The sequence below is a fragment of the Rosa rugosa genome, chromosome 7 (genome assembly GCF_958449725.1).
Source record: "Rosa rugosa chromosome 7, drRosRugo1.1, whole genome shotgun sequence".
In the NCBI taxonomy this organism is placed as follows: domain Eukaryota; kingdom Viridiplantae; phylum Streptophyta; class Magnoliopsida; order Rosales; family Rosaceae; genus Rosa; species Rosa rugosa.
Window position 1 is genome coordinate 16,387,659 of NC_084826.1, and position 27,146 is coordinate 16,414,804.

Consider the following 27,146-nt stretch of genomic DNA (forward strand, 5'->3'; position numbering starts at 1 on the left):
CGAGAACCCTCGCCAGTGGCACGAAACGTTGTATGAAACACTATGGGCTTATCGCACTTCCAAGCGGAACCCTACTGCCACTACCCCCTATGCGTTGATGTTTGGCCACGATGCAGTTTTCCCTTTGGAAATCAGTGTTCAATCCCTGCGCGTCCAAGATCAGCATCACTTGATCGGTGAAGATTATGTCCAGGCTATGTGGCAGGAGCATGAAGACCTTAGCGAGAAGCGCTTAGAGGCTTTGGACAGCTTAGTGATGGAGAAGCAACACATCGCTTGCGCCTATGATATGAGGACGCGTGGCCGTAGTTACAAAGAAGGTGAGCTCGTTTGGAAGGCAGTGCTTCCATTTGGCGAAAACTTGACTGGCCGCGGTAAATGGACTCCTCGCTGGGAAGGACCTTTTGTTAGTCACAGAATTTTGGAGCGCGGGGCCTTCCACCTCAAAGATTTGGATGGCGACCTTCACCGCAACCCCATCAATGGTCGGTTCTTAAAGAAGTATTACCCCAACGTTTGGGAATTCGAAGATCCCCCAGACTCTTCAGTTTCTGGGACCGAGGGGCAAACATAGTGTTCCTCGGCTCGCATCATCCCTTACATTTAGGCCTTTTCTGTGGCCTCATTCTCATGTATTCGCTCCGCCTACGAACACTAGGGGGCAACACTCTATGCATCCAGGCCTTGATTGTAGCCATTACATTTGGCCATTACATTTTGTAGTAATTTTTCTGTTATATTGTAACTTTTCATTCAATTTCTTTCAATGTTCCTGACAATATGTGTTAGGAATATATGTAAGGGCCTATACCAGAGGCCTTATTATATAATAATTTTTTAGCAAATAACAAAATCAGAAAATTTCATTGATAAAGTGGCTTTGCGGCCAAAAGCAGTACAATGTGTTCGAGAAAATTACATTTGCGTTTACAAAGCCAAAAGTGGCTAACAAACCATAAAGATTTCAGATCTTCTAAGAGCTTCTAGATTTTGCGGCAGGAAGAGGCAGTGAGATGATCATTCTTACTCTTCCTCTCTTCACCCACATCTCTTGAGCCCGGACTACAGCTGCTATCATTTGTACTGGAAGAGGAGGGAAGGAAATAATCCATCGCAACCCTTCCAGTTGGTTATCCTCCGGGATGGAGGTGGCTGCCAGAGGAGGGCGCAGCCCAGTTGCCTCATCTACCTCCAGGGAAAAAACAGAAGTCTGTTCGTCAGACCCCAGAGGTAGACCGTGGAAGAAAAACAGTCGGCCTCAAGTGGCCTTCCACCCTTCTTCGTTCTGCTCCACGCGAGGAAATCTGAGGAGAGGGGCTCCCCAGAGTGTGGTACCCCGTGTTAGGAGCACCGCGTGTTCTTCAGCCTAACTGAAACCTGTGAATCCCATCCGGATTTCCAGAGACCAAAGACATGCGGTTGGACCTGAGATTAGGCCATAAGGCCTACCCAAGCATTGAGATTAAGCCATAAAGCCTAAGATTTAGAGGCTAAGGGCGAGATCGTAAGGAGAGGATTTCAGAAATAGAAGGAAAAGAAGCAAGGCTTGCAAAGTTATTCCTGGGTAAACCATGTTTGCGTATGTTTTCACTTCTCCAAAGTACAGATATTTATAGGGCCAACCTCAGTGGCTTCAATCTTTCGACGGGCAGTTGAAGCAATTTCAACGCCATCAATGGGAATATCAATAGAATTGAATGCTATGATCTCGGAAAGGAAGGAAAATTGAAGACGCGTGGGAAGCGGAGCATTCTTCGAGGAGGTAACCGCTCCATTTCGAGGTTATCTTTTCAAACGGTTTTAATATGCAATGAAGGCAAAGTTGAACGCTTAACTGCCTGTAAATCTGAAAAATATTTCGGCCAGGTAATATGGGCTGAATATTTCACTAAACCATAAATAATAATATTAGTATTAATATTGTTCATACAAAATATGGGCCTAATACTAGAGGCCTAAAGTCCTCGGCCTGCATAAGTTAAGCGGAGGAAATGTTCATCCAGGCGAAAGCTAGCATCAGCGGCAGCTTGGGCTGCCTGTTGGGCTGCCACGCGAGCTTGGGCCAGTTCTTGAGACAGTGTCTCGAAAGCGGCTAGGGGTTGCTCCAGTTGAGGTTCCTCATGGGCAAGCCTGGCCGTCACAACAGTTAATTGGGCCTGAATATCCTGAATCTGGGACCGGAGATGGTTTCTCGCAAGCGTCAAATCCCTGATGAGATTGGCCCGGTCGCCCAAGAAATCGCGTGAAGTGTCCGTCGGTTGGGCAAGGGTCTGATAGTGTGCTTGGGTTTGGCTAGCCTGTACGGTCGCGGCCGCCTTCTCATTGAGCCATTGGGGGAGATCCTCCAGCAGCTGATCAATATCAATAAACTGAGCTTCAGTAATGGCTCATTCGCGAAGAAGTACCCTCAGATACTCCAAAGCTCTCGCGGGCGCGCCGGGTGTTAGAATATCAGGTCCCAGGAGACGACGGAGACCTTCTCTGGCATCATCTACAACCCCAGGCGGGGCTACTTCAAGCACGCGAGCTAGCCGTTCTAATGCAGATGGTGGAGCTTGCGGAGCGACAGGAGCCTCAAGAGGCTCCGCGACAGGAACTGCCTCTAGCACAGGGCTCAGGGGGCATGGGGGGGGCAGGTTCCTGGTCAGCCGCGTTTCGACCATGCGGTTCAGCAGGGTTCTCGATAACCATTTCCTCGGCAGCAACAGTTACTTCCTCATTAGGAGCAACATTTTGACCCTAAGGAGAAGTGTTAGAACGTAAAAGAGTAAGGTGGGAATCAGAGTGGAAATGGCTACAAGGAAACATACCGCTCCAACAGGCGACTCGTGAGGAGCATCGGTTGCCACTTGTTTTTGGGCAATCTCGAGAGGATTGGCCGAATCAGGCGATACTTGTTCCGAGACAAGGGATGCAGTGGGTTGCTCGCGAGATGTATCTGTTGGTGGCGCCCTTTCCTCAGCTTCAGGTGAGCTGTCATCCAGAATCTGCACTGGCACCAGGGCCAGCTGCGAATCACTCGCGGTATTAATTGGAGGTGGAGGATTGGTTGAATCAGGCCGCGCTTGGGCTTGAGAAGAGGATCCTTCGCCAGCAGTAGATGACCCTTCACCGGTTGGCCGTGAGGACCTACGACGGACCTGCAAGTTAGGAACATTGTAGTTTCAGGCATAATAATGGAATGAAAAATTCAGTGCTCGCGTTAAGTATGAAGTACAAGTCGAGAAGCAAGTGGTTCATCTTCTTCCCATGGATCAGTCCGGGATCAACGCGACTGCGTTTGCGGGCCAAGGTGGCAGCAATCTGTCAAGATTGGAAGAGAATCAGGTTAGGCTTTGAAGGGAAATATCGAAATTTAGATTCTAAAAGAGATTCCTTACAGTTTGTGGGTCATCATCATCATCAGAAGAGGAGTCTTCAACTTCGGGCTCCGTTGCTACAGCTTTTTGTTTAGCGGCCTGACCAGTGGCCGGAGAAACATCCACTGCGCGACTGAGGGAAGGCGGTATGCGTCCCTGCTGCATTAAATTTTCGAGTTAGGGGAAAAGGAGTGGAGGTAAAAGCAGCAGAAGAAAATGAAGAACATACAGTTACCTTTTGAGAGGGCTCGTGGATTACAATGCCAGCTTGAGCAGGACGCGGGGCTCGCGCGGGTCGCGGAGCCTGTTCTGGTAGTGGAGATCGCGCCTCATCTTCAGGGAAGCGAGCAAGCAGTTCAGTATCAGCATCATAGGGGTACCTCAAGTCTTGGAAGAGGGTCGCGAAGAGCTCGTCATCCCTCTGCCTCCAACAATTAACAGAGACTTCTTTCCACCATTGCTCATAATCTTCAGCGGTCCCATCGACGAGAGTGATCTTATTGGTCCAGTTGGGGAGATCAACCAGCGCGAGCATGCTCTGGGCTGGCGGAGGCCCAGTCGGGCGCCAGGAGGTGTGGTAGTTCCAAGCATCAAAAAGGGAGAATGGCACTAATTGAATTAGGCCAAGTTGGCGAGAAAAATGGTTGGGCGCGTAAAGCTCATAACTGAGTTCTTCCGCGGCGAGTCTAATATCTGAGCAGGAGATCGCGCGGCGAAAAGCCAAGCGCGCGCGATCACTGTAGTTAGGATACCCATGAAGGAACCCATGTTCAAGCAAAAAGGGGAATCTCCTATTGAGCACTAAGTCGCAGTATAGCATCTCGTGCAGGAGGTACAAATATGAGAAACATTCAGAATAGGGTGGAGATGTGTACCTCGCCTCGCGACAAAGCCATTGGCCAAGAAGGGCGTCAGCCGGTGGTAACAGTGGAATATCGTCGCGGCGGAAGAATGGAAAGTAAATTTGAATCCAGAAGTCGAGGATCCAAAAGGGGCATGAAATGCTAGTCTCGAAAGGATGCATGGTGGCTTGGTATAGAGTGCGGTAGAGGGCACCCAGCACTGGTTGTCCGAGCCCTACGCGGCGGCCGTTGTAGAGGGCCATTGCGAGAAAAGTCCAAGGACCAGTGGGCTTGTTCGCGGAGGTGCAGAAGATGAATTTGCAGAGCCAGTACTCCAGGAAAGCAATTCCTCCGGTCGCATTGTGCTTTTCCGGTAATGGGTCAGCCACTGCGGGTAGGAGCCGCTATGAGAACTGCGACCGGCTTGAGCCATTGTCGAAGTGAATGTGACGGAGTCGAATTGGCCATGCAGATAGGGTTCGCCATCAATGGGTAATCCAGTAATAGTGAGGATGTCTAGCAGAGTGATGCTCATTTAGCCGAATCAGAAATCAAAAGTGTTGGCGGCGGTGTTCCAGAAACAAAGAAAGGCAGCCAGCGGTGAACGATTGCCACCGCGCGGGAGACAAAAGCAGAGATCGATAGTCTGGTAATACCTGCCACGTTCCAGCGAGCCAGATCTCGCGCTCGCGCTTCGTGATACCATGCGAGCTCTGCCGCGTTGATGGCGGAGGGCCAATGCCCTATTTCGGCTCTGTGTTTTTGCGCACCCCAACTAGTGAAATCTCCAAGTGTTCTTCTGAGAACCGTAATGGGTCGTCGGACGAGCAGGCCGTAGAGGGCAAGAGCGTCGTCCGGGATGGAATCTCGCGATGAAGGACCCAATCCGGTATATTGGTTTGGGAGTCTGAGAAGCAGAGGCCTCTGGACATTAGTATGGATGAAACAGCGGGCACCTACGTTGGTTCCCCAAGTATGAGCGGCTTTCTCGTTAAGTTCTTCTTCCTGATCGATGGTCATCTTCTTTGGGGGAGCCATTTCTGGGTTTTCTGTAAAGATGTGTATAGGACAAGAAGTTTTATGGGTTTAGGAGACTGGAAGGGTTTCTGATGTGACAGGTCTGAAGTGGCTGCGGGATTTAAATAAGAGATTTTGTTAGGGAAACGATACGACGAAAAGACGTTTTGCAAAGCGAATGGACCCGACCTTCATTAATGACCTCGTTTCGATCAGTAGGCGTGTCGTTTAAGTCCCCTTCAATCAGTTACATTTTCGCGGGCCTGATTTCGGGGCCTGGGGGGCAATGTTTAAGCCCAAAAATAATTTTGGCAAGATCCCTTTGGGGATTTAGCGTAGCGGGCTGATACCTGCGGCCCAAAAAATAAGCCTACTTAGGTTTGGGTTACAGCTTCACCCATTCCGAAATCCATAAGGAAAACGAGCCCTTATTGGAGTCAAGTAGCGGAGACTGAATAGGAAACTTCAATCAATAATCCTTCTATGGCAAGGAACAATCGAAACCCTAGGTATAAATACTAGGTTTCAAGGACAAATCAAAAACAACTCTTCAATCAACTAATCATACAGATTATCAAAGCCTCTCCGGAGCAAACCTACCAGCAACCAGTTGCAAACCAGCGAAGCAAGGGTAACGCCCTTGCAACCCAACGAAGCTAAAGATACGCTTTAGCAAACCCGTGCTTTCTCTCAACTTCCCAGTGATTGCTCTGCTCAACCTACAATGTTGAGTATCGATTCGGTGACGCGAAGAGATCACAACCAAAGCCCTTATCCGTAAGGCAAGAAGTCATTTTCCGGAAGGCATAAAAAAGAACCTTGTGACGAGGTATAGAAGTCAGGTCAATGGACTCCCCGACGACTGCACCCCACGGTGCTGGCACGCTCGCGCACTCAAAAGAGATAGTTTGTACCCATACTGGTTTTGGAGCCAAACAGATCCATCGAATTCAGAATGGAGATGAGGCTCCAGCCAAACAAAGGAGAAGCCTCTTGTACCCATGTACGTAGTAGTATTGTTATCAATTATATATATGTTGTAGTACGTAGTATTATGATTAGGGGAAATTAGGACCTTTTGAAACAACTTCTGATAAGCTACTGGGAGAGAATTAAGTGATCAAATAACGGGGACTTGAAGAATGAGACAGCAAATAATGACCAAGGAGATCTCATGCTGCATTAGGTTCTAAGCTGGCACCCTCGCCATTTAGAACCAGCACATAGGGTTTAGAGTTTAGGGTCTAGAGGCTCAAACTCAGATTTTGATGAATTTAGGTCTGCACTGGCAGCTTGCTCAAAGAGATAGGGTTTAGGAGGATGTATACTGATGTGATTTATTAGGTCTGGGCTTCAGACCCAGGCTGGGGTTATGGTCTTTAACAGAATATTTGATCAAGAACAAAAAGAAAAAAAAAATTACTCTTCAAATTGAATTTGCTCATCTTGGGTATAGTATGAATAGTCAGTTAGAAATTTTGCACCGTCTGTTGATTAGGTTATTATGAGAGCCTTCCTCTAAATTCAAATTGATATTGATCGACCATTTATTTGGAGAGGGTTTTTCTTCTAATAATTTGTGTTTTATATCAGTCATTTTTGTTTTCTTCTAATAGTCATTTTGAAAAGTGACTATCTCTTTCTATCACTTTAAAATAACATACTGAGGTCTGAGGAGTACCCACGAGCCACGGGACAGTAATTTTGAATAGTGACTATTAGAAGAAAACAAAAATGACTGATATAAAACAAAAATTATTAGAAGAAAAGTCCTCTCCAAATAAACGTTCGATCAACATCAATTTGAATTTAGAGGAAGGCTCCCATAATAACCTAATCAAAAGACCGTGCAAAATTTCTAACCGACTATTCATACTATCCTGAAGATGAGCAAAATTCAATTTGAAGAATAATTTTTCAAACAAGTCGGAGAGAAAAAAAAATGATTGTCTCATGGATATTCAGCATCAGTAGAGAGTCATTTTAATGAAAACCACTAAAATGAGGACTAGTTGAGGACTTTCTAACCAACGGTTTGGGAGACCCATTATTCGATTATATTACGGCAAATCAACCGTTAGATGTTTATATATGCATGAGTAAATCACTTCTGAAATGTTCTTCCAAATTGTTAATTGTTAAGGTACCGAACTAGATCAAATCAATGGACAAACCAAATCTGTCAAACATGAACTATTCATAGTCATAACTGATAAATCACGATTATGAATGCCTTAACTATTTTCAATTTAGTTAAAAAAATTGCATAAATAATTTACACATGGGTGGTTCTAGTTGGACCTCCAAATTTAATATTTGGACCTCCATCTTTTTTCAATTATCAATAGACTTTGTTAACTCATATAAAAAGACAAATAAGGACAAAGAGAGGGAAAAACAAAAACAAATACTCTTCTTACCTCCCTCATTAATATAACATTAAGGCTTAGTTTGGGATTGTTGTGCTGTGAGCGGAAGCACTTTTAAATTTGTTGTAAGAGGAAGCACTTCTGATTTTGCTGTGACCGGAAGCAGCTGAGTGTTTGGTAAACTGTTTTTGAAAGTGCTGTGAGAACGAAAAGCAATTTCAAAGTGTTTGGTAAATTGTGAATAAAAAGTGCTGTGACGGTTTATAATTACTAAAAATGACATAAATGTTGAAAAAAAAATTATGTTCATCTAATTCTTTTTATATTTTCTATTTATTTTTCCTTTTTTTTTTATCCGATATTGATTTTTCCTTTTGTTTTTTTGGAATGGATATCTCATTAAGGACCAGCCCAAAGAAACAACAAATGAATTACCTTATTACCAAAAGAAAAAAACCAACAACAAATAAGCTTAAAAACAAGACACGAATAGTAAAAAAAAAGAATGAGAAGACCATCATCTACTCTCTTCCTCAAACTCTCCTTCACCCATTATCAAAAAAAAAAAAACTCTCCTTCACCCGTCATCACTTCACCCCTCCTCCTCTTCCTCTTCCTACTTCCACCAATCCCTTCCCGCTTCATCGTCGCCGGTCATCGGGTTCTCTTCCTCGCAATCCCGGCCATTGCCTCGCCGCCAAATCGGGACCGCCCCAGCCTCCTCCGGAATCTGACCAGACTCAGCACTCAGGTATTCCTGATGCTAATATTTCTTTCATCAATAGCTCCGTAAGAAAGACTCCAGAATTTTCAATTCCCATGGAAATGAGACGCTAGATAAATTGGGGTTCGTAGCTGAAGGTTTCTATAATTCAATTACACATCTGAGTTTCTTTTCTGGGAATTTTGAGATGCTTTTTCTGGGTTTCAATTCAATGTTGATGAGCTCTTGAGATATGGAGATGGGATTGATTTTGAGCGTTTGAGATTATGGGTCAGATGTTTTACCTCTTCAAAATTGTGGGATGTTGCTCTCTTGAAGAAGAATGATTCATCTGGCTTTTAATTTTGCACCTGGATCTGGAGGATGAGGGGCATACCTTTGACGATATGGGTTGGCTCCTTGCCAGTCAGAGAAGAAGAAGAAGCAGTGAGAGAGCGAAGGATAAACAAGAAAACCAGGAGGACAATTTCGCCAATATTGGAAATTTCATTAACTCTTCCGCGTCTTCAACTTGATTCCCGCAGAAGCAGATTTCCAAAGCTACAAAATTGAGCTTCTTGATTTCCGCAGTTGAAGGAAGCGCTTCCATCCGGAAGCTGATTGTAGAGGTTTTACCAAACATCCCAACTAAATTGTAAAAGCACTTTTGGTCCCAAAAGCAGCTCCAAAATCAATCTCAAACTGTGCCTAAATTTTCTTTTAGACAATCGCATTAATATAACATTCAATTTTTTTTAGAATTTCCTTATATTACTTTTTTTTTTTTTTGAGAATAATTTCCTTATATTACTTATATAACTTTATAATTTACCTAAAATAATTAAATAAAAATAACTAATTTCTATATATGGCCTTATCATTTAATACTAAAGTAAATTCAAAACAATCTGATTTGTATTTTCCTTAAACAAGTAAATTTATTGAATATTTTGGTGTAACTATTACTAATTTATTTGAGAACCAAAGTCTTTTCTACAACCCATATTACAAAAAAAAAAAACTACGATCCGAATTAAAAGAAAAATCTTTATAATTGTCTACTTGTTCGGCCCCTCCAAAAATCACTTTCTAGTTCCGTCATTGAAAGTACACAAAAAATGTAGGCAGCTCCCTTCACAAAATTTTTAGTGGTTGAATTGATAGAGATTAAGGAAAAAAAACAACAAATTGTTGAAAATATATTTAATTGTTCAAGGGTGTTTTGATAAAATTAAGGAGGTGTACTTAGCTTTTTAAGTATTCAAAAAAGTGAATTGGAGATTTAATAAGTAGGAGAGGTCCAAATATCAAATTTAGAGGTCGAACTAGAACCACCCTTTACACATAAATATGTAAACATCTAACGGTTGATTTGCGGAAATGTGATTAAAAAGTAGGTCTAACAAAAAAGTCATTAATTAATCCTCATTTTAGTGGTCCTTATTAAAAAGACTTCCCTGATGAGTAAGTTATTATCAACATTATTAAGAAAGAAAAACAAAAACATTGTGGCTTCTTAGTCGTTGATTCGACCGAGTGGGTGAGGTCACTGAGGTGAGGATTTTTTTTTTTTTTTTTTTGAAACGTGTGAGGAGGTGGAGGCTTTAATTTGCTATGGTTGACTTTGCATCTGAGGAATCGATCTGTTGCCATTCCCATTAGCCAATTAGGGCAACAAGTTTTGCTTTTAGGTTTAGAAAATATAGGTACACAAAGCCCTAGTAATTTGTGGCAAATGAGTACCCATGAGGACCACCATCATTGAAAACTCATTCTTTCTTCAATTACAGGATTATAGATAAAAAATTTGTGATATATATATATTTATATTTAAAATCTTTAGCTCACTCCACCCTTACATATGTTAGTGAAAATCGAACTCATGACCCTTACAATATTAGATTTATAACTTACTAACATGTCACAACTCACCGACATATATATAGGCCCTTCTAGTGAGGGATTCATTTTTTTGTCTTTTATAGGGATATGACATTAGACCAACTTTTCGATCATATTTTGGCATCTCAACCATTTAGTTTTTAGGTTTTTAGGTCCTAATGTGTAGATCACTTCTGCAAATTTTCAGCCAAATTGATTATCGTTAAGGCATTCAAAATGGCTATTTAAGATTATAAGTATGAACGGTTCAAGTTTGATAGATTTGGTTTATCCATTGATTTAATCTTGTTTGATACCTTAACGATCACCGATTTGGCTGAAAATTTGTAGAAATGATTTACACATTAGGACCTAAAAACTGAACGGTTGAGATGCCGAAATGTGATTGAAAAGTTGGTCTAATGTCATATTCCTATAAAAGACCAAAAAAATGGATCTCTTAGTGGAAAGGCCCTCTATATATATATATATATATATATATTAAGTAGATTTAAGGCACTTGTACATTGACTTACTAATGTATTAAGTAGATTTAATTCCTAGATAATGAGAGCTCTCGCCCCTCATTTCTGCAGCGGCCAACTCTAGGGATTTAATTCCTAAATAATGAGGTGCTCGTGGTGCTTGGCTAGCGAGTTTTCTGAATTCATGGATCCCCTCCGTCCAACCTCTTGGTTGTTGCTTCTGAATCTCGTCGTTTTGTCAATGAGATTCAATCACTAATGATCAGCGTGGTACTGCTCGTTCTCCGGCAGACCTCAAAGGGAGGATGCAGCTCCTCAGTGGATTGGTGGATCCAAATCAATTTTGGGATCCCGATTCCTGTGGTGTCATCTAGTTGTAGCCTGGCGTCCACTTCGTGCTCGGAGCACTATCAGGTTTTTCTGTCAAGTTTTGGACCGGCCTAGGGTTCTGAATCGGTCTCTACAGAGGCTTTCGGATTGTTTCTCAGATCGACTTCCATGAGTCGTCGCTGGGCGATTTGTTGGCTGTACAATGTGGTGGTCTGCGGTGGGTCGTCAGCGACAGATTCATCGACACCATCTAGATCTGCGATGGTTGAGTGGGGTGGATTCAAGGCAGGTTTTGACAACTGATTTCTTCTTCCAATGTGGCCGAGATGGTGGTGGCGGATTGCAGCATGTTTGGGTGTCCAAAGCAATTTCTGTTGGCCCTAGGTCCCTATTGTGTGGGCTCGAGATTTGCTTATGTTTGGCCTTTTGGCTAAGGTTCTTAGGCCTTGTCACTTTTGGGCTTGTATTTGGGATCCCGAGGAAACCCCCTCTACGCAGGGTGGTGGTCCTAGTTACTATCTGAATTTGTTAGGACGGGTTTCTTCTATAGTTCTATACCCCTAATATTGTCTTGGTTACTTTGGTTACTAGCGCTTATTCCTAGGGTAATTACATTTAGATTGCTATATGGTAGCCTATTATGGCTTGATATTGACATGGCCCTTGCAGGCAGGTCATGACTTTGTAATTACCTATTTTTGGTTATTAATTGCTTGACGCCCTTCTCTCAAAAAAAATTAATTATGTTCAATATAGAAGGAATTAACAAAGATACAGAATTAGAGTAGTTCTAAATTAGTTTATCAATACATAAAATATCTAAATAAAACTAATCTACTTAATATATAGATATATTAATATACCGTATACGAATCCGTACAAGGTATGAAATATAGGTGGTGCAGCACCAACATGTGTCTGCTACAACTCCTCGAGAATTGTGAACTACAAGCTGAAGGCCAACTTCGTCATTTAGAAGAAACTTGGAAGGGAAGCGCATGTGCGGAGATGCCCTGACGGCCTGAAACGTACATCTTCTCTTGAAAAAGAAGGAACTTCTTGTTTACGATTAGGTCAAGATCAACCCTTAAATTCATTAATACGTAAAATACTTACTAGCGCCATGAAACGAAGTCATCCGGCCATTAAACTCTCAGCAAACTAAGTGAGAAAGGATCGTTAAACAGAGAATAGATATTTGAAATTAAGTCTTCATTGATCTATATGCGTACAAATAGATGTAGAAACTTCTAGTTATATATGTTGATTTGTGTATGACTGTATGATGAACTCAACTGGAAGGTTCTAAATATATTTAAAACAATTATTTCAAAAAAAAAAAAATATATATATATATATATATATATATATATATATATATATATATTTATACAATTGAATTGTTTTGTAAGATTTGTGTTATTTATCTTATTTGGATGATCTATAAAAAGTCATCAAAATTAGCATATAAATATAAATATCCACTAACATTTAACTGTGTCTTCCTTTGATACATTGGAATAACAGATTAATTACACTGATATATACGGATATCAAGATTTAAAACCTTAAAACGAGTAATGTTGTAATCTTAATCATAAAACGAGATGAGATACAAGCGAAGAAATAATTCCATTAGACTTTATCATCTTTTGGTTAAGGAAGGCCATTACGATTGCATCACATTTGAGTTATCTAGGTCTACGAGGAAACCTTCCAAAAATGACCTGAAGATGAAATATATTATTTCCTAGCAGAGGGCAGAACACGTGTTGATAGCTAAAACCCTAACCCTCCTACAGAAGCCACATGTCCAACAGGTGTCAAGGTCTCCAAGCAGTGTACAGAATAGCGGACTGAGGCTTCGATTTTTTAGAGGAAACTTTAGATTGATGGATTTGACTTGCACACCACTGTGGCCCCACTCTTCGCCGGAAAACCTAGCTGTGGTCATGAACTTGCTCCTCTCCACTCTCTTTGCTTTCTCTCCTACCTTAGCTACTATTAACTAAAAAAATAAAAATAAATAACTAAGCCCCTCTACCCCTTAAAATCTGCTACTATTGCACTGCTGCTTCTATTTATACCAAAGCTTGAAGAAGCAGTACAGTATACTTCATTTTATAGATCTGCCCCAAGACTCAAAACACCGTCCACGAATATTGAATTTCTGATATTTTGAGCTCAGATTCAAGTTGCTGAGGAACCTGCTGGTATCATTTCGTTCACCTTACTGAACCTGAGCTTTTACAAATTTACGGCGTGCATTTAATTTGCCTTCTGCAATAAGGGTACGTTTTGTTTGTCTGGATCAATCTGTTTCATTCTTCTTTTTTAGGAATCTTTGCCGGCATGTTTGCATTAAAATGTTGTTGAGATCTGAGACTTCTTCGTAAGTAACTTACATGTTGATGAATTGCAACTAAACCCAACTTTTAAACTTGGGTTAGTTGCAGTTCTCATGCAGAATGATTAATTAATTGATGTTATTACTTATTGGTTAAGCTAGCTAATTGTTGAAAGATTTTCGTATTCCTGATTTATTTGATTTATGGTGACTTTTTCTTTGTGGTGTATAATAGTTGAAAGAGAAATTTTAGTGTGAAGTGCTATATTGAAACAGGAAAGATTCTCTATGCTTTTGGCTACATTTTGTTCCAATTTCCTATTTTGGGAGTGTATAATTAATTGTATCTTGTCATTATTCTTTCAATATGGACCCTTACCCTTTATAGGCACGTGAATCTCTCCTGCTTATTTTTTGAGAAAATCTCTGATTACTCCTAGGTTAAATCTCAACAAGCTAGTGTCGGTGATCAGAAGATTTGCATAACATGATTATTTTGATGGTATGTGAATTCAGCAACCTGTATTTTGTATTCCAAAGGCTAAATTGGTAAGTTGGCATTGCCGGCCGGTTCAGTAAGACTCGGCATACCACCGGCACGGTTAGTCCTTATAGTGCTAGCACTACCTGAACAATGATCCAGAAACTCTAGGCTCTTTGTGTTCATCTTGATTTAGCTATTATTTGTTTTCATTGTTTTTGTTTTAAGTAATTTTCTTCTAATTGATTGAAGGATGAAATTTTGTGTTTTTGTTTCGGTTATGGACAGTTATATGTTTGTAGAAACTAATAGATCAGTGGGAATAACAGTGAAGCAACTCGATCACGTGCAGCACAAACTCAAGGCATCGGGTCTGAGCCTCGCACAGCTCTCTCTTTATGAATGGAGCGTACACTGTTGTCATTTCTCTTCAAACGGATAGTGATCATCCTGAAGATTATATGTAATATATCTATTCCTTGCAACACCCACAAGCACTGCATAGTCCTTGCGCTCTTCTGCTTCCAGTAAACCTCTTGATCATCAGCCCTATCAGAATTCCGAAAAACCACATATGACAAACACAACAATGGGCGGTGTCTCAGAGTCTGAAATGATGTCCCACTGCAAAGAGGAATTGCCATTGCAGTCTGACCAACATGCCAAGAACAACCAACTATTCACGTCCTTAGGAAGACAATCTTCCATCTACTCTCTCACTCTCGACGAGTTCCAGCACACCCTCTCTGAGAACGGCAAGAATTTCGGGTCTATGAACATGGACGAGTTCCTCAACAGCATTTGGACTGCTGAAGAAAATCAAGCCATCAACTCCACCCACCACAACAACAGTAATAACCTCAATCCCAACCACATCAACAACATAAGCAACAACAATGTCCAGCACCCCGCTTTAAGCGAGGTCACTATTGAAAAAAAAGGTGTGATAGCCAAGCAACCAAGCTTGGCACGTCAGGGTTCACTCACGTTTCCTGCACCATTGTGCAGGAAGACGGTGGACGAAGTTTGGTCTGAAATACACAAAGAGCAGAAAGCACAAGCTCAGCAACAGAACAGTAACCACAACAGTAGCAATGATGGTGCTCAGAATTCCGAGTATGTTCCTCGCCAGCCCACATTTGGGGAGATGACACTGGAGGATTTTTTAGTAAAAGCAGGGGTCGTTCGGGAACCAGATTCAATGTCAGTGGTGCCCCTCCCTCCTCAACCCCAACAGCAACCACAGCAGTATGGCATAGTGGGACAAAGTTTTGTGATGGGAATGGGTGCAAATGCTGGTGCTAGCACTAGTACTACTCCTGTTCTGCCCAATTACCAAACTATCCCTCAAGGTGGCACCCCGGTCGGAGAGTCATCTGGGTATGTTACAAATGGCAAGAGGAATGGGGCATATCCCCCACCACCGCCACAGGCAGTTTGTTTTGGAGGGAGAGTGATCAATGGTGGCGGTGGTTATGCCCCGACGCAGCCAATCGGGACGGCTACTCCTGTGAGTCCAGTGTCATCAGATGGGATGTGTGCGAGTCAGATTGAGAACTCAGGCGGTCAATATGCTATGGATATGGGTGCACTGAGGGGAAGAAAGAGGATTATAGATGGTCCAGTGGAGAAGGTGGTGGAGAGGAGGCAGAGAAGGATGATTAAGAATAGAGAGTCTGCTGCAAGGTCTAGAGCCAGGAAACAGGTACGTCATTCCTTAAAAAGTCATTCTGTGATTAATTATTTATTCTGCTTCAAATTAGCTACTAATAATCATCAAAATAATCTTTTATGAACGTGTTTCTTTTGCTTTTAAAGGCATATACTGTTGAATTGGAGGCAGAACTTAACCAATTAAGAGAAGAGAATGCAAACCTTAAACAGGCACTGGTAATTATCACATCAGAAACATCTCTCATATTGCTTGTAACTTTGCAAGTGCTAAGACATTACTGATTGTGTCAACTTGAACAGGCTGAGCTGGAGATGAAACGAAGGCAACAGGTATAGTTTTTGTAATAGATGAAATCACATAATGTATCCTAATATGGTAAACCTCAAGCCAACTGCCGTACGTGGCCTTTCAATGCAGATGTATTTGGTTCCAGTATAGCTACAAATGAAATAAAAAGAAGCATGTAATTGTTAATCTGAATCAACTTGTTCAATTTTGGCAGTACTGTGAGGAAATGAGAAAAAGAGTTCAGAGCAGGGCCCAGAAAGCTATGGAGAAGCTGTGGATGCTGAAGAGGAGTCACAGTTGTGCTGTGTGATGCAAATCATGAATGTCAAGTAAAATGTAAGCATATTTTGTACACCGAGTTTCTATCTAACTAAATGGATATTTGAATTTCTTTTTGGAGATATATTTTCCTATACCTGAGCAATGATCTTTGGTTCAGGTCATTGAGGAATAGATGATGAATTGAAGTTCCCCCACCAGTGGATGCAACTATGGAAGCTCAGCACAGTGCTGATAAATTCCTTCAACTGTACGTGTTCTAAGACGATATGACTATGGAAATGTGCATCGAGAATAGTAGTTCAAGATGTGTAAAACCAAGTTGAGCTAGCATTAAATTAGGAATGCGAGTTTGTATTAATTCTTAGACTAGACATAATAGTGGTATGTTTTGAATTTTGTAAATTTTTACCTAAGCTTTTTGCTTGAAGTGGTTTCCAACAGTCGTGAGCTTTTCATCATACACTCGACATTCTTTGGCGAAGCCAGGCCAGTACGCTGAGGCAACCGATAATTATTCACCCAATATTAACTATACTAGTGATCTGAGTGTCACTAGTATAGTTCTTGTTACTGTTTCGGAAATTCTTTAACGTACTATGGTGTTATACACCGATCCTTTTCTTCAGTTTCTATATCTGAAAAATGGTGCGTTACATACGGGAGTCCAATTGAACCTGGAAATGGTTGGGTTGATGCAAGCTTGAAATTTTCACATCATAGCACGACCGGCCTATTTCCCTTTCTGCTCGTCTAATCTGTTTTGTGAGTGTGAAGCTTAGGATATTATCCGAAGCCAACACCATGGATTATGGAAGATCAGAATATAGCAAACAATTAATTATGTGTGCTTGACATGACACGCCACATAGGATCAAAGGTCATGAAATCTTCCGTCTTAATCCATTCGGGGAATTATTTTGTGGTCCCGGACTACCACGTGGCACTGCCATGTAGTGATCAAAGCCAATAACATCCATTTGAATTTCGTGAGGACCATGCAAGGGGTGAAAAAATAAAAGATAAATTAAATTAAAAGACCAATAAGAAACAAACTCAGGGGAATTATTTTGTGGTCCCGGACTACCACGTGGCACTGCCATGTAGTGGTCCAAGCCAATAACATCCATTTGAATTTCGTGAGGACCATACAAGGGGTGAAAAAATAAAAGATAAATTAAATTAAAAGACTAATAAGAAACAAACTCAAATAGTATGGGCCACTAACATCAATCCGGACCACCACATGTACTATAGTCCGGGACTATCTAATAATTTCTCAATCCGTTCCATGGAGAAAAGGCTACAGTAAGTTTCCACAAAGGAAAGTTAGGTGGTCGTAAAAAGTTCAAGACCAAGTCGTGTGGTCAACCTGAAAATCTGCAGTTTTAAGATTAGATAAACTAAATTAAGAATTAATGAATACGCTAATTATACGTCTATCAATGTACCAAAAAGGTCCCGTCTGTACGTGAGTTTGGCCTACATATACCCCATTTAATTGTACTTACCCTTAGCAATTTTTCTACAGCTTTTGACGTTTTGGCCTCTCTGGTACCAGCCCTCTTTTGTCTTGGTGGTTAGAGATTCTTCATCTACACCAAGGCCAAAGGTTCTAGGGCTGGTTCTGCCTCTGCCTTGAAGCAGAAGAAAAGAGAAATCTCCTAGGTGCACTAAATCCATATCAACCAGACATGTTTGGGAAGCTGTGCCTCTTTTGTTGCGTCATCCCTCTGGTGGTAACTGCTGTTGCCATGCTTGGAATGGTTCTTTGGCTGCGTAAGGAGATGAACAAAATGGATTTGGGACTGGAGTACACGGTGTCCGACGGCGTGCTGAACACGTTTTCCATGACGCCCAACAAGACCCTCGATTACGATCTAGCCTTGACTATAACTGTTGAGAATAAGTTGAGAGCTAATACTAAAATAAAGTGGGAAGAGTTTGAAACTACTCCTGTTTACAAGGATGTGGAATTGGGTAAGGTTGATTTGGCCCCGTTTGAGATAATTAAGGTCGACAAGAAGGAACTCAAACCATCGTACAAGGGGATGAAACAGATGTCTGGTAATGTTGACGCTTCAAAGGTGAAGAACCTTAAGTTTGTCGATATTGTTTTAAAGCTTGAGGCCAAGAGAAAGGGCGATACTGTTTGGAGTTTCAAGGTTAAAAACAAACTCAAATATGAGTGCAAGTTGAAGGTTCCTACAAAATCGGGTGGTGAAAAATTCGAAAGTACCAAGTGTGAGAGAAAGAAATAGAGTAGCTAATTTAATTAACATTTTGCCATCAACAATCGTGAAATGTGTTTTGATAAACACTAGTAAAATGTGTTCGATCTATATATAGGCTTCTTTTTTTTTAATATTTGTTTTTATTTCTTTTTTCCATATAAGGGAGCCATTTTTGATTTTTTTTTTTTTTTTAACAAGTATGGTTGACCAGTGATGTACCTTCGCAAACGATTTATTCATATGATGAACCGAACATTTATATGCTAAATTATTTTCTTCAACTTTTTCATCCCCTGCAACTTAGTTAGGCTTGGATCCTATTTTTTAGTGTGATATGAGATGATCTGGTAATCTGGTACTTTTTCTAATGTAACAGTAGGCATGGCAGTGGGAGGGTAGGGTGTGGGAATTAAAATACCATCCACATGTCCGACTTCATTTTCCATCCCTGTATCCACCTCAATCTCCTTAATAAGATATTGGAGATTGCCCGTCCTCGTCCGCATTCTCATTCGGGATTAAGTCCCCATACCTGCCTCAATCCCCGTTAACTCCTATGAGTTCTTGGTACTTGAAGAAGTGTGAAATTGTTAAATTTATGCTATCACTATCATGTTACTTGAAGATACAGGTTCAAAAAAAACTTGTTTCTTTGTATTATATTTATTTATTAACAATCTTACTGATTTATTATATAAAAATTCATAGAAATAATTATGGATTGTAAAAGTATGAAGATAAAATCAAACATTTTCATAATAATATTTTTATTAAAAGAATCTTTCTTCTTGAACAAATTTATTTGGAGTATCAAAAGGTTGACAAAAAAAAAAGAGATTTACATAAATATTTATTGATAATTTATATTAGAATATATATATACATACACATATATACAGAGCAAAGATCTGAAGAGGATGTCCGCAAAAGCAAAAAAAATGCGGATGGTTGATTCTCAGCCGTTAGATTGGTTAAATGAAATTTAATGGCTCACATGAAAAACCCATGTGCGTTGAGAACCACGTGTCTACTCAGTCCCCAACTCGATCATCTGTCTCATCTCTTCAGATTCAAAGTCAAGCGACGATTTCAGAAGGAGAAATCAAAGATATGGAATTGGATTTTTTTTTTTCTTGTTTCAATTCCGAACAGGTATTCAAATTTGTTTCCCCTGGGACCAATTCGTCTCTTAATTGGTTGGCTTTGAATGTTCCAAAACTATGGCTTAGCTTTCGCTGGGTCGGATTCAGATTTTGAATCACTCTCTTGCCCTTTTTGTTTCTTTCTTTCTTTTTATTTCAAATGAATATACTGAACCTAGTTCTTCATCTTCAGTCATCTGCCAAACTGAAATATAGGAATGGATTTTTTTTTTCCCCTCGGCATGAGATTGAGTATAAGCCATACTCTTCATGGATGGAAAGAGAGATGACTGGCCTTACAGTTTTGAAGTAGAAAATTTCAATTCAGATAGTTTTCTAGTTATCCATTCTCATCTCTCTATGAGTAATTTCGAGATGATTTGTGAAAATTAAATGTTGGTACTTGGGAATGGTCTCTTACACTCTGACAGTCTGGACTTGAATTGACTCTACCTGAGCCGTTCAATTTCATTTAACTAATCTAATGGCTGAGAATCAACCTCCGCATTCTTAGGGTACGGCGGCTATTGCCACCATACTAATTACTTTCTTCATCCTACAAGTTTCTGATTTATTGAAAAACTAAAATACCATAATATAAAATAACAATAAATTACAATATATTTATCCTATAACATGGTTTACACCCTACAGAACATGTACTTAAACTCCATTTTTAATCTCTTCATTCATCGTTAAACCCTAACTCTTTCTTTCTTAGCATTCATCATCTTCAATTATTCTCATGTTATGCTAACAAAAAAAGAATTTGAGATGCGGAGGAAGCCAAATAGAAAAAGAATTCGAGTTAAATTTTACATTGAAAAATGGTATTTTGGGTACTGTAAATGGGTGAACTAAGTAGACTTGAAATTACCAAAATATATGTAGGGTGAGAAGAGAATGTAGGGTGAACAAAGTAATTAGTAGGGTAACAATACCCATATTGTAATTCTTATTGGGTAGGTAGGGGGATGGAGATCAAAATATTATCCCTGTCCCAAATCCCATTTCAAAATTCAAATAAGCCATAGACTTCGGCACCATGGTTGAAAACTTGTAATAGAGGGTCCTCGATTAGTTGATATCTTCTATGGCACCATAGAGGATATCAACGAATCGAGGACTGGCAACGGCATCCTCTATTACGCCATAGACTTCGTCACCATGGTTGAAAACTCTAACCCATGGGCTAACCTTCACTTTGATAAATTCGAAGCCATTACTAATTACAAGAAGTCAAAACCATGACCTAAACAATGTTGTTGTCTACCCTTTTACAATGGGCCACCAAGATGCGGAAAAGCCATGCTATGCCGCCCCTTCAATTATGTAGCGGCTTTTTTGAGTGATGAGGTTTCAAAATTTAAGAGTAATACGACATCGGTTTTCGATTTAATTTTGAATCTGAATATTACATCGTCATGCAAGATGATACTGGGATTTAATATTTAAGAGTGTGTGAATATCTGTTGATACCCAAAAAATCACATTGCATGCTTAAGAGGTATTCAATATACTATACGAAAATAATAAAACGAGTAATATCCAAAAAGACAAATTATGGGCTTCAATGACTTAAAGCCCATTGTGCTAGAAGGAATATTCAATCATGTAATTCATTTTTGATTGTCTTACTACTATCATACTCTTGGGGCTTACATGATTGGTTGTGGTGTGGAAGGCTACGGAAGTACGTGAGGCTCATTCTTGATTTTCTATTGTCGGTGGTTTTGGACTTGGGACCAAAATTCAGGTCCGACAATCGAAATCTTTACATGGGAATGCAAAAATGAGAGAGTCCAAACTCATAAGCTTAAACACAATCATCTACCCAAAAGTATTTCCAACAACACAAATGTCATACAATACTTTATTTTATCATGCAGTAGCTATCTTATTCTACACCAAGATTATGAGAATCATCAATCTTTTCATCCTTGCTTTGGTAAGGAACTTAACCCTAAAGACCTTAAGTTTCTTCCCTAAACACACACCATATTTCCCTTCACATGGCCTTGAAACTAACATCATTGTGGTGGTCTTCAACACTGCAATAAAGATTACATCACAATAGTACGTAGAGGGTACATTCTTTATTGCACATTCTAAACTTAAGGAACAACTCTAATTAAGCCTTGTGTTCTATGCCTAGTCATGTGGTTTTAACCATAACATTGCAGTTTTTTTTCCTTGATCTTATACTTTTACTCCACTTCCCTCTAGCCTATAAATTAAGACTTCTTGTTCTTGCAATGGAGGACCTCCAAGCTATAGAGGATACAACCTCCAGGTAATAAATCTCAGGACCTCTAAACAATACATCTTACAAGAAAGCCTCAAGGAACAAGCCAAGCATTTCTAACCTCCAATCTGAAACCAGTTTCAAGCTCTAAATGACCTTAAATCCATCAGCTACGTACCACCAAAATCCATTCCTTCCTCACCGCAGTGGATTACACTACAGCAAACTTCTAACCGCAGCAAGCATTTCATCTTCTACAATTCATGCACTTCTAGCCCCCCACGCCGCATGCCTTCTTGCAAGTCTTTTTATGTACTTTTGTTCATCTATCAAAACTGTATGAGTTTCTGCCTACATATTACAAGCATGCTACCACAGCAGGCCAATTAACATTATTGTGGGGGAGCTTAGGAGAAGACGCTACAAAGTTTCTTGAAGTTTTGAACCCAGTTCCAAAACTCAGAACGGATAAATAGAGGAGATCAACCCAATCAAGCAATTCTAACAGCCTCTGTACAAATCAACTCCAACAATATCATATTTCTTTCAAAGTCAATTATCCTAACTACTCAACTACGTCATTCCCTTCATTATTAACCACATTAAAAAAAGTTCATCATACCATAGAAAGTGCCTATAATAATTCTCTTAACCATCGCTATACTCATATCACATTAATTACTAAATATATCCCGTCTTTTTTTTTTTTTTGGATGTCGAACTCTATTAGTCTAATGACTCTCAATCAATTTACACTTTTCAGTATACCCTCGTTAAAGTTAAGCGTTATCTTAAAGAGCCCTCTGTTTGAATTCATCTCATGTGACTTTCAACTAAATTTACAATGACCATACCAACACGGATCCAGCTCCTCTAAAATTACATTGTGTGAAGTTAAGTAAATTTCATAAAATCACAATTATTTGTCTAATCTAACGGATAGAAGAGTGGTCACCTAAACTAATGAAAATTATGGTAATTTTGGTACCAAATTAGCTTCAACGTTGGCATTAGGCTTTACCTCTGTTAACAAAAAATAAGATCTAGCATTGCTATGCTATGATCTTGTATTGCTTTTGTCTTTAACAATCCATGCAAGCCAGCACTCTAGCATTGCATGCATATGTTTTCTTAGAGCTCATGGCGACTTTTAGTTATTTCATTCAAGGCCATTTTCATTAATTTCACATTTCCTGCAGGCATTGGCGGACCTAGCATAGGGCTACTGTGGGCTGCCACCCACACTACATCATCATATATACACTGTTATATATAGAAGCTCTGAACAATTTTATGCATTTGAAGGTGTAGTATGCAGCTTTTGCCCCCATAAGTGTCATGATTTTGATGATTTCATGCATGTTTAATCTAATATCATAAAAATTGCTTCTTATTTTCATATGTTTTATGCATAAATTGTTTTTTGGAAATGGGTGGGCAAGGATTTCAATTTTTGTTAGTTATTACGGTTTAAATTCGCCTCCGCATAACTAATTTTCTAGGTCCGCCACAGCCTGTAGGAGCAGTGACAGGACCCGCCCCGAATTTCGCCCTGAAATCCGAGGTGGCCCTGCGGGGCCCACCTTAGAGATAACTCTACCGGGAACTGGTCGAGTCACCACTAAAGTGGACTACCCAAAACAGTAACCCACGATAGGTCAGAGCCAAACAAAGAAGTGCGGAAGCAATTCATCAACTATGCCTCGAACCATGTACGCCCGACCTCAACTAATAGCGCCTGCAAACTGGGCATTTGAAACCGAAGGGCCCAGGGAAAAGTACACGAAAAACGTTAGAGTGAGTGGACAAAAATAAACAATTTAAAAGAAAAAGGATTTCATACTTTCCCACACTTATTCCTTTTAAAAACACGATGCATGCAACATTTAAGAAAAACACATTTAGCTTTAAATCCAAGGATTTCAAAACGATAAACCGACTAGCCTCGCTAGTCAAAACATTCGAAAATCATGTATCGTAAACCGAAATCTCGTCTCTCAAGAAAATAAGACCAGCCCCGCTGGTTACGATAACATCGAAATCCACAATTCTCGTGAAAACATACCAGCCCCGCTGGTTACGAAAATAACGGACTAGCCCCGCTAGTCAAGTCACGAAAAAGTATGGGGAAGAAGTTATCACCATACAAGAAGGGAGCCTCCCAGGCTCGGGTCGGAGTGTCCCACACTCTGGAGCATCCCATGCTCTGCTCTTACTCACCCACAAACACATAGTAAGCAGGGAGGAGTACTAATAGGCTAGCTAGCAATAAATATAACGACCCAGGTATGGTGGGTTAAAATCCATCTGAAAACTCGAAAATCAATAAGGCTTCCCCATCATCTCACGAGAAAATACATATGCCAATGACGTGACCCCGCACGCCAAAAATATTCTCGAAATCATAAACCAAATCTGAAATCATCAACAAGACATTCCAAATGCCAAATTCCATCGAAATCCCATTTCGAAAAATATTCAAAATTCTCAATATCGACGAAAAGAAATGTATTATAAATTTCCGGAAATCACCTCGGAAAATAATTCGTCGAAAATCACTTAAATCACAAGTTCAAATCCGAGCGGATAAAACTCACGTTCCAAAAATCATGATGGAAAATCCAAGCAATATTCCAAAACCGAAATCATATCCGAAACTAAAATAATATGATAATTAATAAAACATTAATTCGAAAAATAAATGCATGCATCAATATTCAAAAACAAACGTCCACTCACAGTACTATTGGCGACCACACAAACGAGTTCCTTCATCTAGCCATAGCTCGCAACAACGTCCTGTTCACAAGTACATTTCCATAAACGACAATTCGAATAAATAATTACGAACCTAAACGAAACCCGAAAATCCCTATCTTCACTACTTCTCAAATTCAACCCAAATCTCTTCCACAACACCAATTCCTCAATCAACATATTCCACAACGAAAACGAGGAAAATCCGACGGCCGGATTTCCAACAATTCCATCACAAAACACCGAACTTCGAAAAATCACAAACAATTCCAAACTCCTCCAAAATTCACCAAACTTCATATACAAGCTCTACAACATATATACAATTTAATGGACTAAAAACTGGAATTAAATCACTGCTCAACACACCTCCACGCGCCACCAACAGTGGCGGCGCGTGGGCCCCACGCGCCGGCGGCCACCACCTCCGATGGCCACCAAATTTGGACAGTAGCATCTACTCAACACACCCAACCAATCATTCAACTACAACAAGTTCCAATTTTACCTGAAAGAGCTCCAATTCGGCCGATGAACACAAGCCCAGAAATTCCTCAAGAACCCTAAAATTTCAATTCATCAATTCGACATCTACACAACAAATCGTGACACAAGGCCATAGGGGAAATGATCAGTGATGAAAACCGAACCTTCGATGCCAATTTCGTGGCCGGAAACGGCCGGAATCGCCGGAAATCGACGAAACTCTCCAACTGCTACAGTGGACTTCACGGCTCAATTCCGAGCTCCACCGGTCGAGCCACCGCAAAACACCACCCCAGGCGTGACAAGGAGGAGGAGGCGAACCTGCCGGTGCCCGGATTCCGTCGTGGGTCGGCCGGAGAAGGAAGAAACCGGAGGAAGAAGAAATCGGGCCGAAGAGGAGAAAGGGTCGGGGGAGAAGAGAGAGAAAAGCCGGTAAGTTTCCAAAATGGAAACTTACCACAGTAAATTGGCTATTTATAGAAACTTACCATGAACAGTAACCATGAACAGTAACTTTACTATTTCGCTTATAACTTTCGCATACGAGCTCCGATTTTTACGTACCACATATCCACGCGCTCGGTTTAACGTCCCCGACAACTTCCATGAAGAACATTTTCTCAAATTTTGACCCGAACAAAAAGTCGACTTTTAGGGCCACTAAAAGTACTAAACCGAAAGATCCAGCAATTGGTGTACGAAAATACTAGTAGATTGCAAAAAGCCTCCCACAAATGTAAGATCCAGCAGGTCACGAGCTATGGTTTGATGACACCACATTCGAACTAAGGCCCAAACGACCCAAGCTCGATCCTCTCCTCCTTGCCCTTGAATATGGTCGGAGACTACTCTCCCGGTGGCGGAACACCACCAAAATCCGGCAAAACCAGCAGGCAGATCGTTGATTCCTGGGTCCCAAACCCAGATCTTCCATAGATCTAGTGAGTACCCCATCCCACTGATCTGGACCCCTAAGAACACGACATCCAGACTCAGTGCTTGATCAATCCCGTAGCCGTCGTCGATCTGCACCCACAACAACCACAGCATCATGATCTTCCACCAAAGCAGGGCTCCGACTCCCTTCTGCCAAGACTCTGCTGTCATTCTTGTACCTCCATCGAAAATCTTCCAATCCCTATAAGAAGGGAGGCGTCGCTCGAATCGGAACTCGGGTCTCCTCCTCCGACCAAGAAACCATCCCCGCCGGAAGCTGAGCCAATCCAAACAACATGCAACCCACCCTTCCTTGAAACAAGGAAAGGGCCGATCAACAGCCTGGAGCAGACGAGGATGTGAAGGCGGCAAAGGCCTCCATGGAAGCCGGACCATGGGGACGGCACTAGGGTTTGTCGATGAGGAAGAGGAAATTACTAGCCGTCACCGGCCTGAGGTTTGCTAGAGCGAGAGAGAGAGCTCTCCTAGGGTTTGCTAGAGCAAGAGGAACTATATGTCCCAAGTCTTCCATTTTATTGCCATAATGTGGTTATAGTTATCTTTCACTTAGTTTTCACTAGGTTGCGGTCTTCTAGAGAGCTTTCTTCTTTTATGCATGTAAATATTGTTTGATATATACTGTTCTCATTCTGCCTTTTTACAATGCATATACGATGTCATTAGACTTCCTACTTGCTTCAAATTAATCATGAGGCTGTAAAGGCGAAAACATTTCCATCTCCAAGTTTTCTAACCCAGTCATATATACCCAGACTTTATCAATAAAGAACAAAAGAATTTGTCAACATTAATTAACATGGGCAAATACATATATATGCGTGTGTGTCTTTATATATATATAAAGCAAAAGTTAGATGCTGGGAAGCTGCCAGGAACCGTGCCGCTTTCTTCAACAACTTTGCAATTTCCCTTAGGGTTTTTTGCACCAATAGTGTCCGGAGACTTGGGTGACTGACAATATGATACCCGTGTTAAACAGCGACAAGCATGGCCCGTGGCCCACCATTGTACCGATACTGTCCCAACTTAACCACCCGACAGGTGTTGGGTTTTAATCACAAAAGACCTCGGTACAATTAAGTGAGATCCACCCACTTATAAGTTATATTTTTATTTGTCACTTTTCCAATGTGAGATCTTTCCTCTCCAACACGCCCCCTCACGTGCAACCTAGCTCTAGGTTTGCACGTGAAATTAATTAATCCAATTCCCACATTGGAAATTGGGACACAAGTCTCATATCGGAGACTTGGTCAATACAATCCAAAG

At 40.8% G+C, this 27,146-nt stretch overlaps 2 protein-coding genes across 3 annotated transcripts; both read left to right on the forward strand.

Annotated features, from left to right (window-relative positions):
- Positions 1–12,946: 12,946 nt before the first annotated feature.
- Positions 12,947–16,565, forward strand: LOC133722378 (protein ABSCISIC ACID-INSENSITIVE 5). Of its 2 annotated transcripts, none has more exons than XM_062149265.1 (6): positions 12,947–13,277; positions 14,144–15,519; positions 15,633–15,704; positions 15,789–15,818; positions 15,992–16,113; positions 16,217–16,565. In XM_062149265.1, the coding sequence occupies exons 2-5, from the start codon at positions 14,389–14,391 to the stop codon at positions 16,085–16,087; spliced, it is 1,329 nt and encodes a 442-aa protein (XP_062005249.1). In that variant the 5' UTR covers positions 12,947–13,277; positions 14,144–14,388; the 3' UTR covers positions 16,088–16,113; positions 16,217–16,565. The 2 variants fall into 2 exon arrangements, with proteins under 2 accessions (XP_062005249.1, XP_062005250.1); XM_062149266.1 differs by having other exon boundaries at positions 14,167–15,519.
- A 1,185-nt stretch (positions 16,566–17,750) lies between these two features.
- LOC133722917 (NDR1/HIN1-like protein 10) lies at positions 17,751–18,317 on the forward strand. Its single transcript, XM_062149769.1, has one exon. The coding sequence runs from the start codon at positions 17,751–17,753 to the stop codon at positions 18,315–18,317; it is 567 nt and encodes a 188-aa protein (XP_062005753.1).
- Positions 18,318–27,146: the final 8,829 nt, after the last annotated feature.